Below are 14,812 nucleotides of genomic sequence, written 5' to 3' on the forward strand. Positions count from 1 at the left end.
CAAAAGTTAAATTAGCTATAATAGGAAAGTAGAATTTTTATGGAGCCCCTAAAGAGACATGGTGATGGAAAAAGTGTGAGACTTTTACTTTCACTCGTAAAAATTTTGCATTCGCTCGCAAAGAAATCAAAAGGTTTGCGAGTGAACGCAAAGTTTCTTGAGGGAATGCATCATTTGTGAGAGAGCATTGACATTACTATTTTTTACTTATTAAGTTGGCTTGAGAGAGCCAACATATTGAAATCCTATTTAAACTTATTATTATTATTCTGAGACTAAAATTTCTATATGAAACTCGTCCTAGAGCTTTAACTCTACGTACTCCAAACTCGGCTCAGACACTCAAACTTTTCTGACTAAGTGTGCTATCTATTTTCAGACTGATCGGACTTACGGTTTTCCTAAAAATGACGATCAAAACTCGGAAAAACTCCCATTGACTTAACATTGGGCATTCTAAAAAAATTCAAACTCACCAACCGACAAAAATTTAAATCTAAATCCCTTGAAAACTAATTCAAACTGCCATTCTATATATATTAGCCAATGAAACTCATTTAAACTAATAAACTCTAATCTCATACACTTATAAACTAATTAACTTAAATTTAATAACTAATTAACTAATAAACTCATGAATTCATAGACTTATGAACTCTTAAACTCATAAATTAATAAATTCTGAACTCTAAACTCATTTAAACTTATAAACTCTAAACTCAAAAACTTGTACACTTATAAACTCTAAACTCATAAACTCTGAGTGTGTGTGTGTGTGTGTGTGTGTCTGAGTGAGTGTGTGAGCGAGGTAGTCTGTGTGAGTGTGTGTGTGTGTGTGTGTGTGTGTGTGTGTTTGTTTGTATCTATCTAACTTATTTATATATCTATCATAAACTTCAAACTACTTTAAACTACTTTAAACTTCAAACCAATTTAAACTTCTTAAGTTTAAAGCTCCCAGCTCCCAAGCAACTCCATAGCAACCAAACTTGAGTACCCTAGCAACCGTTTTGCAAGACCTATATCTCTGTATCAGAACATCGTATAGAGATGAGGTTTGGCTCTTTTGACTCATGCTAGCAAACAGCACTTCCAACATGCTACATATGCTAGCAGTGAATAGCTACATGCTAATAGCGATTAGTTAAGTGTTAAATCATGCCAAGATCATGCTAAGAACTCTATAAAAACTCCATAGTAACCATCTGTGATAACTACCAACCACCTAGTAACACCATATCAACCGCCCTGAATACCATAGCAACCCCCCAGAACACCCTAGCAACCACCTAGCAACCACCCAAAAGACCCTAGCAACCACCCAGAACACCGTAGCAACCACCCAAAAGACCCTAGCAACCGCCTAGCAACCACCCAAAAGACCCTAGCAACCACCCAAAAGACCCTAGCAACCACCCAAAAGACCCTAGCAACCACCCAGAATACCCTGGCCACCACCTAGCAACCACCCAGAATACCTTAGCAACCACCCAGAACACCCTGGCCACCACCTAGCAACCACCCAGAATACCTTAGCAACGCCTAGCAACACCATAGCAACCACCCATAACACCCTAGCAACTGCCTAGCAACCACCCAGAACACCCTAGCAACCACCCAAAATACCCTAGCAACCGCCTAGCAACCACCCAAAACCGCCTAGCAACCACCCAAAACACCCTAGCAACCGCCTAGCAACCACCCAAAATACCCTAGCAACCACCCAAAAGACCCTAGCAACCACCCGAAATATCCTAGCAACCACCCAGAACACCCTAGCAACCGCCTAGCAACCACACAAAAGACCCTGGCAACCGCCTAGCAACCACCCAAAACACCCTAGCAACCACCCAAAACACCATAGCAACCACCCAAAATACCCTAGCAACCGCCTAGCAACCACCCAGAATACCTTAGCAACCGCCTAGCAACACCATAGCGACCACCCATAACATCCTAACAACCGCCTAGCAAAAAACTTTCCGGTCCAAACTTTCTCAAGCCAACTTAAAGTTTGTCTCGACGAACTTTCGCATCTAGTTACTATTACTATTTCTCATATTTTTTCATGTAGTTGCACAGTTACTTATAGTTAGCAGAATGTCTTAATTGGATCACTGAAATAAAGTGTAACCCTTTTTTCTATTTACTTTTAGACAAACTGAACAAAACAGGCTTAAACCGGAAACCATGTTTTTCAATTTTCAAAAAAGCCCTTTAAAGGTCCCATATTGTACACCTTTCTGAAGTTTTATTTTAGGTTTTGATGTCCTTAAGAATATATATTTGCGGTATAAGTACCAAAAAACATCTCAATATATATTTTACAGCTCCTTTCTCAGGAGCTCTGCTTAGAACAGGTCGATTTTGGCCCGTCTACTTAATATTCATGAGCCTCTCTTCTGATTGGCCTGTTGTTTTCTGAGTGACCCACCACTGGTGGTGGTGATGACTGAAGGCGGTGACTGAGTAGTTCTGACATCACATTTATACGGAAGTCACAACGGCTCATGAAAAGGCACAGGTACTTTGTGCATTGGTCTTTGGATCGACTGTTTTGAAACTTATAAGGTAGTTTCGTAGCCCCTAAATCTCTGTCATCATGAAAAAAGCCAGGCAATTTCAGTTTTGACAATATGGGACCTTTAAACAAAAGACACAGTCGTTTAAAAAAAAAATTTCAGCGTAGTCTTTAAACCAACAATCCTACGAAAGAACAGATTTTGCAGGTTTAATCAGACAATTTCTTGGAAAAAACCTACCTCTTTGTCCTTATTGAAGGCACCGAGAATGTGACTAGAGGCCTCAACGAGGAGTTTGGCCGTGTCAGTTAGCGCAGTGACGTTATCTGGAGTCAGATCGATGGATGCGAGACATTCACTGAGAACATTTAGTATGGAGCCAGCCAGCTCCTGTGAAAGAAAAGTGCCTCATCAGCCATTATAAGTAACATTTGATCACATGTCTAATGATGTGTTTGGTCACAGTGCTACCTGAGCATTAACATTCACTTTGCCCTCGTCTTTAATGATGCTTGTCAAAGCATCAGCATAGAACTGTATGGCTGTGGGTTCCTGGAGTGGCTTGGAGTCTTCTAAAAGTGAACTTATATCTGAAAGAAGATCCTCTTTGATCTGGAAGTGGGAAATGGATATTTGGGAATATAAATTGGTGTGGAACACCTTTTTTCATTGCTACGTATAGGCCTACAAATGAAGTCTTGTTAATTATATATCTTTCATCCTTTTTACCTCTTCTGTGTCGTCTGCTCTATTAGTTTCAGTCAATTGTTTTTTGACGTCGTCCTTGAGCTGATTCTCATCTATCTTTATTAAGGAATATTGTATGGTGAACTCGCCATTATAAGTTGTTCCATCTTTTTGGCCTAAATCATACAGAAATAGTTACTAGATGCCCTTTGTACATAGATGTAATGCAATTGATTCTGTAGTCAAAAAATGTGAAATCAACGCACAAGTCACCACTACGAGGATGTCCTTCTTGAAAGATCTAATCGCTTTAGCTTTAACTTCCAATGTGTTACCATCATTGTCTTGTAGATTCAGCACCTTTTTGCCATTTTTTTTGCAGTCTTTCATCCAACTGTCTTTCTAGAAACAGAACAATGTATATGTGAAAAAAGCCAGTTCTCATACAAATTAGACAAGCATCTGCATATCATTGCGAAAGTTAAAGAGGTATAGAAATTGTATTCAGTATATAGTAATATTGAAAATAACATCATTACATACATTTGAAATAGACTATACCTACCTCACTGCCGCCTTCCACATACCAGTTATGTTTGTCACATTGAGGGTTTTCTAGGCTCAATTTGATTTTCTCATGGTTATCAGTGTCACCACAAGTTGAGCAGCTGGGAGAAAATACAAATACATATAGATCAACTTTCTTCATAAACCTCAGCAAGTAAATACAACTTTTTTTTTTATTGGTTATACTTTATTTCGATGGTCCACTTTAGACATTCTACTAAGTAACTTTGCAACTACATGTCAACTAACTCTCATTAGAGTATTAGTAGACTGTTTCAAAGTCACTTTAAGACAGTAGAATGTCTGTTGGAGGAGCATCACAATAAAGTGTGAGCAGATATTAATCAGACAATCTACTAATACTGTAATGACTGCTAGTTGACATGTAGTTGCAAAGTTACTTGTAGTTAGTAGAATGTCTAAAGTGGACTATCAAGATAAAGTGTTACCCTTTTTTTTTTTAGGAGTTCAAGGTAAGTAAAATGTAAAGTAAATGTCACAAAAATGTGTCTTACCTGATTTGCAAAGAGGCTGTATTCTGTTCAACAGGATAACAAATCCCAGTCGTATCTGGCTTCTTCCTTTTAGCCCTTTTGTGAATGGCCTGTCTCTGAGTACTTTGATACTTTAAAAGGTTTAGGAAAGCAGCATTTAGGAATCAATCTTAATAATAAACTCATCCATTTCCACATTGAAAATGACTTAAAAATTGATAAAGTAATTAGAATCCCTGGAACATCACACTAAAAAAACTAATTTGATCACCTCAACAAAAGAATCTTCTCCACCATCATCTGCAGATCTTTTCACAATAACACCAGAGGCTCCTGCATTATGGAAAATATACATTGTTTGGTGAAACAGATGTTAATCATATCCTAAACACACAGGTCTTCAACTTATTAAGACAAATGTAAACAGGTTTGCTTCTAAAACTTCAATGTCTGTAATATATTAATCGTCTGAAAGGAACAATAGGAGTATCATTTGCATGTTCCTCTATCCACCTTATTTTTAATATGCAGCCATTTGTAAATTGAATGCGTTTAAAAACAGTCCATTATTCTGCTTGATAATGCAAACAGTATTTATCATATTATTTTAATGTATTACCGTTGGCTAATAATAAACAATATGGAATTTCCGCCACATATGAAAAAAAAAAAATCATGCTTTAGTAAAGGTTAAATATAACATAATTAATAATTATGACATACTAAGTCATAATTTTTCATTTTTATGTCACAATTATGACAGAAAAAGTCTTAATTATGACATACTAATGTACAGTATGAGATAAAATGGCAAATTATACAGAGCCTATAAGGATATGGTTTGGAAAAAGATATGAGATGGGAGGAAAAATGTCAATGCTTTTGCGTTCCCCAGAGAAACTTTGTGAGCGAACGCAAACGTTTTGTGAGGGAACACAAAGGTATTGGAATTTTTTCGTAAAATTACGACCTTCTATGTCATAATTATAACTTTTTATGTCCTAATCATGACTTAGGGTAAGCCTTTATATGACATGTTACATGTTTATTACTAATAACAGTAAATTATGTATAATTACAAGTAACTAACCCTAAACCAAACCCTAACCACAACCAAGTACATGTAGTAAATCAATCTTACTCAGTACTTAATTGAGCAAGTACAATGTAACTACGTCACCTTAAAATAAAGTGTAACTTGACTTAGTATGTCAAAATTATGATTTGCCAAAGCACAATTGTGGCAGAAATGGGCTTTCGTAAAAACGCACTGGTTTGTAGCACAAATAGCATATCATAATTTCGACTTTTTAAAGGATGTCATAATTATGATTCACCAAAGCATGATTTTTGGGCTTCCATAGAACACGCTTGCTTTGTAGCATAAAAAGTTTTACCGTTTACTGAACTTTGCAAAATAAGAAGAAAATAAAAGAGCTCTCACGGCTTGTGCAGTGGTATTCCACAGACAGGTAACTTCCCAGGTCAGGACACGGCTCTCCGGAAGATGAAGCGTCTGCCACAGCCGTGCAAACCTGCTGTCCGTTACACAGCTCTTGGAAGGCAACAACAACCCTCATCATTACTATTCATCACTGCAGCCAGTCAAAACAGCATTACTGAGACACAGTAAACGAATAGACGCAGACATTCTCAATGCTTTGACTTTGACAACAATTGAAACAGAAGAATCATCTTCACAAAGAGATTGCCTGAATCCTCTGTAAATATTTATCTTCACAAATAAATATGCTCACAATTCTTTTTGCCTAATTATGAGACTTTTTTCAGGTCCATTAGTTCCTATTGAACTATCAATACATTGGTCTTTTTATCTTTTTTTTAAAAAAGTTCCCTTTGTTTTCCTGCTTTACATGTGTTATGATGTAATATATTAAACCGCAGGAGCCCTACATATTCAGATAAAAGAAAGCTCATTGAAGCTCTGTTTGCCTTTCAGATTTCATATTGTTTGCTCTGCATTCGAAATTAAAAGAAAGTAGTCAGAAAAAGAGCATCAATTCACAAGCACCACACAAAAGCGCTTTCTGTCCTTGACAGGTGGAGACACTAAACACTCATTAAAAGGTTTCGAAATAAAATGATGCTCTCGGATTACCTATGTACTTAAAACCTGTACAAATTGATAGGGTTCCATGGTACAGTAAACCAGGTACTTGATACCATGGTACTGAATCATTTCCATTTCATTATACAAGATTTTTCCAAATGCCAATATACTTAATATCACCAAGGTTTTTGCTTTGTTTTGGTACTTTTTGCAAGTGTCGTCCAGTACCTGCGACTAAATCCCGCACATCGATCCAGCTGCACTGCTGTGGTGAAGCTGTGCGAGAGTTTGACGTGTTGTTCCTGCAGTAATGTGGAGTCTTTCTGCCATAGAAACCCTCATCGACCTCGATCACCTGACCTGAGCCACACTGCAGGATAGTGCTGTCCACACACGACAGAGAGCGACCCAGTTCTAAAGGAAAGACAAAAAGGTTCACTTTTAAACATTTTCATTTTTAAAACGATATCATGTTTAGTAAAAATGCCTTATAATGTTCAAATGAAACTTGTGTTTTTTTTGTTTTTGTTTTTTTAGGCATACAATTAAAATGTCTTAGTTTTTTGCCACGCTGTAAATAATTAATTAATGTTATTGGTGCAACTCAATATAATTGGGCTTATTCATATTACACACTTTAAATAACTACTAAATAAGGGTGTGTAACGGTACATGTATTCGTCCCAAACCGTACAGTACAGACGTCACTGTTCAGTGCACACTGTAAAAAATTATATGATCAATAAGTTATGACAACATTTGTACAAATAACTTTTTTTATGTTAATAATTTTTTTTTAGGTCAGTTCAATGTAATTTAAGTTGAAATAACTTAAACATCCAAGTTGATTGTACTTAAAAAATTTAGGCAGCAACTTTTTTTTTTTTTTTTTTACGACGAATACATCCAATCACAGGCGATCCTTAAGGGGGCGCGCGCGGCAATGCAACGCTGTTTACTATCAGTCAAAAATAGCGCAAAAGAAGAAGAGAGGATGGATCGGTATGTTTACATCTCTCAACTAGTGTTTCAACTGCGGAAAAAAATATCAATTCAACAGCTTTAGAATAATATCTCACGCAGTATTACATTTACCTCAGGCGTTTAATGTCAACACAGGTTAGTTCGCTAGAGAAATGTCTAAAAACTCTAGAGAGAAGTAATTCATATATATGCACTTTTAGCCTTTTCATTATATTTACATAAGCTGTTAGTAATGTATTGATTATTTAATGTATTTTTAAACAAATTTATCATGAAAACAAGTTATGACAGCCGCTATGTTAATTATTATATTTCAAAAATGAATTGGAGTTGAAAATTAACTTTATAATTAGATTTGGAAGTTAATGCAAAACCTGCCTTATGTGCAATTTACAGTACATATTTGAGTGTTGATTATGATATCTAAAAATAAATAGCAACTGAATTTAAAACTGCTACTGGAGTAACCTTTAGTAATGTTAGTAATGTTGGCTCCCCATAAAGTTTACAGCATTAGCTAAGATATATATAGGCCTATTTTTGTCCTTAAAGACAATGTTTATTATAATAGAATTTCTTTAAACACATACACATTTGTTGAAAAAAACAAAAACAAACACAGTTTAATAAAAAAAATAAAGAAAAAGCAATTTTGTGTTTAGTTTCCTCCCCCCTGTTGTACCAAACCCATACTAAACCGTGATTTCAATACCGAGGTACGTACTGAACCATCATGTTTGTGTACCGTTACACCCCTACTAATGAGCATACCAATATATTAGAATACTTATTATGCTTAATTATAAATACTATATAAAAAGAAGAAACTTTAAAAAGGAATGCATTGGAATATTGTGTTACTACCTAAAAAAAAAGTAACTAATTGCGTTACTTGTATAGAAAATAATGTGTTACATTACTTTTGTGTTACCTTTTCTTACTTGGGTTGTTTGTTTTACCTTTTCTTACTTGGGTTGTTTGTTTTATAATTACAAAAATAGTTCTGTTTTTGGCAAATGTAAAGGCCCTTTCACACCAAAAGTGAAATGACGCAGGGGAATAAAGTTCTACACTCTTACTTCAGCAAATAAAGGAAACACAAATGTGATGTTTACTTAAAGTCATTCTTGCTTATTCCAATAGTTGAATTGGATCATCAAAAGTCAGCAGCAAAGACTTTGGTTAATAAAGTGAGATTAAATACATAAAGTATATTTGTGTTATTTAACATGTTTAATTACTGTGGGTTTGCGTGACATTCTGAGTTTGCATTTCATGGTTTATATTCATTTTGAGGAATACTGAATTTGTTTTTGTACAAGTGAGATGAGTAAATGCTCACAATAGTCTAAAACTACAATAACCATCATGTTCACACACAGCACCTTTGCACTTACTCCCGATTTCTCTCAACATGAGGACAGGAGAGGTGTCGGTCAATAAATGGGAAAAAGTAACTTGCGTTACATATTTGAAAAAGTAACAGATATTTTGTTAAAAGTAATCTGCTACTTTTTACTTGAAAAAAGTAATCTGATTACAGAACTCACATTACTTGTAATGCGTTACCCCAACACTGAAAACTAATGTGCATACCAACATATTAAAATACTTATTGTTCTGGACGATTATATATAAATACTATATGAAAAGAAAGAAGGCATAAAACTCACCAAACTCAAAAATTAAGTAAAATTCCTGACTAAATTTACTCAATCTAATTGATCTTATTCATATTACATACTTGTCTTTGATGAATTTGAATAAAACGAATGACCATATAACATATTAAAATACTTTAAATATTAATATACATATCTACTACACTATATAAAAAGAGAGAAAGTGTAAAACTCACCAAACTCACAAATGAAGTAATATTCCTGACTACAGTTACTTGTGATCTTCCAGTGAAATCCAGAGTGTGTGTTGATGTGGCCACAGCCAGTTTCCAGCTTCGACTCACTGAGCCAGTTTGAGTAAACCACATCTGAACCATCTAACCAGATCAAGCCATCTGAGGACATACAAGTTGATGCAGGTAAAATTATGATTTCTCTACTCAAAAATGAGTGGAATGAATTATTAAACATTCGCATTTATTTGATTATATTTCAATCATAAAATCATATTCTCAAAATGCATTTATTCAAATTCCTTAGAATCAGCACCAATCGGTTTATTGTGAAAACAATGACATTTATTTAGTTAAAAAGGATGAACGTGGTTAAAATATGGCTGGCTGTGGATCGAGCAAAATGTATGAAATTGGATTTTATTAATGTTAAATATACATACCTGGTTATTTAAAAAACATTCAGTTTATTAGTTCTATTACATAAATCCTACCTGTTTATGTATGACTAACAAATGTGCATTAAACTCATTTTGTTGGTTTATGTTGTCTGTCTAATCCAAATGGAAATTGGATGGAAATTTAATTGAATGGAAATTTAGGCCAAAATATTTTAGCCAAAATATCTTACTATTGCTAAATAATAGAAAGGCCATAATATTTCAACTAAACCATTGCTGGGCAGCATTAATTCAAGTTTTCACAATAATCGTGCCGTCGCACCAACCTTCCGTGTCCAGAGTGAGGTTGATGGAGGTAGACACCAGTCCTATCCACCAGTCCTGCTCCGCCTGCAGGTGTTTCTGGAGAAATTTCTGGGTTTCATCACTCTGGATGAAGGCCAGGTGCCCACCGTCCCGCTCACACCAAGCCTGAGCGCTGAAGAAACTGCTCTCCAGGGCCACAAACTCATAGCAGGAGCTCTCGAAAGCCTGCTGGTGCTCTGGGCAGGAAAGACCTTCAGGTCCGGCTTTGCCACATGCTGAGATGATCAGAAATACCAAAGTAAAGAGTATGCCATCCATCTCTAGTCGTACATGAAGATTAGAAGAAGCATCCTGGTGTTTTTGTCTATATAAAGGGTTTTGAGCCCTGCCAAAAATACGCCAGCTTTCCAGATGAGTCTATTGATTGGCTCTCAAACAAAACCCATTGATGTAATAGCCTAATGGATGCATATTGTGTTTTTATACAAACAAAGGCAATGCTCATTTAGATCAACTAGATAAGCCAGCCTTTACCCACAGAGTGACGCACGGTCATTGGATAGGCACTGTAGAAGTTAGGGTATTTCCAGCTCAGTTTTTCACAAATCAGTCCACCATCATCAACTAAATGGTTTCGCCAAATCAGCCTCCCAGGCTGGCCAATCTGGTGTTCAGCGGCTTTTAGCTGGTCTCCGAGCTTGATCAGCTAAGACCAGCCAGGTCATCTAAGAAAATATGTCCAAAACCCCTCTAAATCCAGCCTGGAAGACCAGCTAAAACCAGACAACCAGCTTAGGCTGGTTTGAACTGTTTTTTCCCCCCAGCAAGGTCGACTTTCTCAAACCAACTTAGGATACGTTTACATGACAACGATATGTTTAAAGGGGTGGTTGATTATGATTTCACTTTTTTAACTTTAGTTAGTGTGTAATGTTGCTGTTTGAGCATAAACAACATCCAGTTGTAATCAAAGTAATGACGCTCAAAGTTCAAAGCAAAGGGAGATATTTTCTTTTAAAGAAATCGCTTTTTAAGGACTACAACAAACACAAGCTTCAACACAAGCTTCCTCCCGGGTTAGAGACAACACAAGCTTCCTCCCGGGTTAGTGACATCACCAACCCTAAAATTTACATAAACCCCGCCCCCGGAACACGATTTATAGATTATCATGACAGAATATGCTAATCAATGACTAGAAGATAACTACACATAAGCTACATAAATTCATCAACTAACCATTCAGAAATGTCCTGTTGCTTCTACATGTTGTCACTTCTTGAGTCTCACCATCATTGTCTGACTCTTTGTCTGATTGGTTTGAACATAAAAGGCTAAAAGTTTTTGACATTTTCAGTGCATGTCTGTGTGAGGTAAAAGGACATGAGCTGTTGAAGCTCCGCCCTCTGTGCCGGGAGCAGCATCTCATTTGCATTTAAAGGGACAGACACAAAAACAGTGCGTTTTTGCTCAACCTCAAAAAGTGACAACTTTAACATGCTATATAAAAATTTCTGTGGGGTATTTTGAGCTAAAACTTCACATACACACTCTGGGGACATCAAAGACTTATTTTACATCTTGTGAAAAGGGCATTATACCACCCCTTTAAAATTGAGAAGTTTTTCCTTTGAGTTCTCCACGTACAGATGACACCATTATCAAAACCAGCAGCCATATCAACCTGTAGCCCGAGACTGGTTGCCCACTGAAGATAAGCAGGGTTGAGCCTGGTCAGTACCTAGATGGGAGACTCCTGAGAAAACTATTGCTGCTGGAAGAGGTGTTAGTGAGGCCAGCAGGGGGCGCTCACCCTGTGGTCTGTGTGGGTCCTAACGCCCCAGTAGAGTGACAGGGACACTATACTGTCAAAGAGCACCGTCCTTAGGATGAGACATCAAAGCTGCATTCAGTAACTTCGGGATTTCTTCGCTGTATTCTCGCTTTTTGCTCGCAGGTTTCTCTCTAGAGCTCCCCCCACAGCTTCGGAATAGATATTTGACAACACTGTTGTAAAAACTCGTTGGCGATTCTCAGACACCAGAGGCTAGTAGATCAACGACATCAAAGCAGATGGGATATTCTTTAAAACGTCTTCTTCATTCGGGTTCGAACAGCGTGAGGGAGCGCAATAATGACGGCATTTTAGCAGATTTCTTTTGGCCGTAAAGCAATTGTTTACATCGCGAGACCTGATATCACGCGATACTTCCTGACGCGGCGGCCGGCGGCCCGCCGCCCCAAAGTTGCAAGTGCGTATTTTCCGCTCACGGGCACCAGGGGGGTGCGAAACGACCACCATTCAACCCGAAATAAGTAATATAACCATTCCAATGACTCCGAAGCTGTTCAGTTAAGGTAAAAAAAGTTACTTAGTTCACCTTTAAACCGAGGTCCTGACTCTCTGTGGTCATTTAAAATCCCAGGATGTCTTTTGAAAGAGTAGGGGTGTAACCCCGACATCCTGGCCAAATTTGCCCATTGGCCTCTGTCCATCATGGCCTCCTAATCATCCCCATATACTGATTGGCTTCATCACTGTCTCCTCTCCACCAGTAAGCTGGTGTGTGGTGGGCGTTCTGGCACAATATGGCTGCCGTTGCATCATCCAGGTGATGCTGCACATTGGTGGTGGTTGAGGAGATTCCCCCTTCACTGTAAAGCGCTTTGAGTGCAGAGAAAAGCGCTATATAAATGTAATTAATTATTATTATTAAAATGATCCCCATTCGCACGGATCCACGAAAACCGTGAAAGCTGTATTCTGCTGCCAGGCCATTAGATGGCGATGAAACACTACAGACTGAACACTTAATACGCATGTGCATCACGTCATCGGTTTCACAGATTCACATTTTTGTTGTTTACACGGAGACCGTTTCCAAAAATGTGCACTTTGAAACCCGGTTTCAAACCTTTGCGTATTCAGGCACCCAAAACGCATAAAAAGTTTTACGGTTTTAGTTAAAAACGGAGTCGTGTAACAGCCCCTTAATTTGTCTTGAAAATCTAGGTTTTTTTTATTCACATTTTTTTTTACCAAGAGCACTTGTTTGAAAATATGATTGAGAAATATATATTGAGAAAAATACATAAAGTAAATATACAGTCATTTCCACAACTAATGTGTGACTTGATTGTTTATATGTGAAAAAAAGCCTAAATTAAATCTGGTCATCATATAAATGATCGTGTCTCTTGACTAAACTGCTCAAATCATATGGATTAGTTTTACAATATCTTTTTTTTTTACTTTTTGAAGCGTCAAAGTGGTAGTTGCGTAGCTGTCAATGGAGGGACAGAAAGCTCTCAGATTTCATCAAAAAGATCTTCATTTGTGTTCCGAAGATGAAGGAAAGTCTTACGGGTTTTGAACAACATGAGGGAGAGTAAATAATGACAGTCTTTACATTTCTCCAAGAAGTAGCGCGATGACGTCATTGATATCAAATACGTATAGTTGACGTTTCAACACGCATGCGCTTTAGTAGGTTTTGATTACGTCATGACAGTTTAAAAACGCTCGGGCGTTTTACCTATTACATTATCCACAAATTATATTATTTTATAAAATCTGTATGACATATTCCATTATAATGGCTATAGTGGATGAATTTAAACATTAAAGCTTTTACATTATGGACCATAACATGTTTCTCTCCTTACTGGCAGCTTCAGAGATTTTGTAGCCTATATTTTATCTCCAACGACATGCCCAAATTAGTGCTATTATCATCCATAATAGTATTAATGTAATCCATAAGTTTACACAAAGCACTGTAACATGATAGATATGCAGAAGTTGCAATAGCCTAACTATTAGGATATCCACTCTGACGGAGTTAGTTGAGTTTAAAACCTAGCTCTCTTTTTGTCTGTTTTTTTATCCGTCATGTAATTTCCCATGTATGTAATGCCATTCCATTTTGTGTATATCGATTTTTATATCCTTCTAATAGCTAAGATACACATTCTCATCAATAAAAATGACCCAATTAAGATTAAAGAAAAGAGCGGTTTACATGACTAATAACACGGCACGCCTCATCCATAAGCTATATAGTTTTTTATCAACTTATAATAATTATTTGTAGAGCATTCAACGCTATATGAATATATAAAATGTCTTTATTCATTAGAACGTTGATCTATCTCTAGGGATTTCATATGCATAAAATATAATTGTTTTCATTGTATGCTATTAATATTATTACCTGACATTGTCCCCAACAATTTGTGAATTTGTTGGACATTGGGATGTTTTAACCAGACACAAGATATTTTTTTATATAATATCATCTTCATTTATTAAATATCTTATGGTATAAAAAAAGATGTCCCACATATTCTAGTATAACTCTTATAATCTGTCATGTGGGCTAGCACAGCGAGTGAGAGAGAAATTCATGAACGAATAAATGCTACATTACAGAAATATTAAACAAATAACAAAGAAGACTATAAAAATAAAAATAAAGACAATATTATACATATTTTCAGTCTATTTATATTCATAAAGGACCAAATTAAACGAATTAAACAAATGATAATACATAGGTTATTATAGATCATTCAAAACACTATACCCTCGTTGCTTAAATTCGTTTCGCGTACTTACCCCGAAGTGACAAAATAAAATAAAATTCTGTATCAAAATTTATAAGGAAAGACCAGTACTTTGTTTAGGCTTGGTTTGTAGGGAATTACAAACCTGCGCACATACATTCAAACGCACATAACTATAGAACCAATTCTTAATGCGCATGTGCACGCCATCAGCGTTTATCACAGGTTCACGTTTAAAGTCTGTGTAGAGAGAATGGTGTCGTCTTAGCGGCCCCTAATTTAATAACAAATGATCGTTGCGACGGAAGCGAATCAATCAAAACTAACTTTAGCTGGAAAATAACTTTATTAAAGAACCG

At 36.5% G+C, this 14,812-nt stretch overlaps 1 protein-coding gene across 1 annotated transcript in view; it reads right to left on the reverse strand.

Annotated features, from left to right (window-relative positions):
* pkd1l2b (polycystic kidney disease 1 like 2b) overlaps positions 1–10,205 on the reverse strand; it is a gene marked incomplete at its 5' end in the record, with an annotated part of 32,545 nt that extends 22,340 nt beyond the window's left edge. The window contains 10 exons of the mRNA XM_084404347.1: positions 2,763–2,912; positions 2,994–3,134; positions 3,252–3,385; positions 3,476–3,611; positions 3,775–3,877; positions 4,542–4,578; positions 5,715–5,825; positions 6,570–6,755; positions 9,184–9,342; positions 9,908–10,205. Coding sequence (XP_084260473.1) covers positions 2,763–2,912; positions 2,994–3,134; positions 3,252–3,385; positions 3,476–3,611; positions 3,775–3,877; positions 4,542–4,578; positions 5,715–5,825; positions 6,570–6,755; positions 9,184–9,342; positions 9,908–10,205 — 1,455 coding nt within the window. The remainder of the gene's footprint in view (positions 1–2,762; positions 2,913–2,993; positions 3,135–3,251; positions 3,386–3,475; positions 3,612–3,774; positions 3,878–4,541; positions 4,579–5,714; positions 5,826–6,569; positions 6,756–9,183; positions 9,343–9,907) is intronic.
* Between the last annotated feature and the right edge of the window lie 4,607 nt (positions 10,206–14,812).

The sequence above is a fragment of the Rutilus rutilus genome, assembly GCF_951802725.1.
Source record: "Rutilus rutilus genome assembly, chromosome: 3".
Taxonomy (NCBI): Eukaryota; Metazoa; Chordata; class Actinopteri; order Cypriniformes; family Leuciscidae; genus Rutilus; species Rutilus rutilus.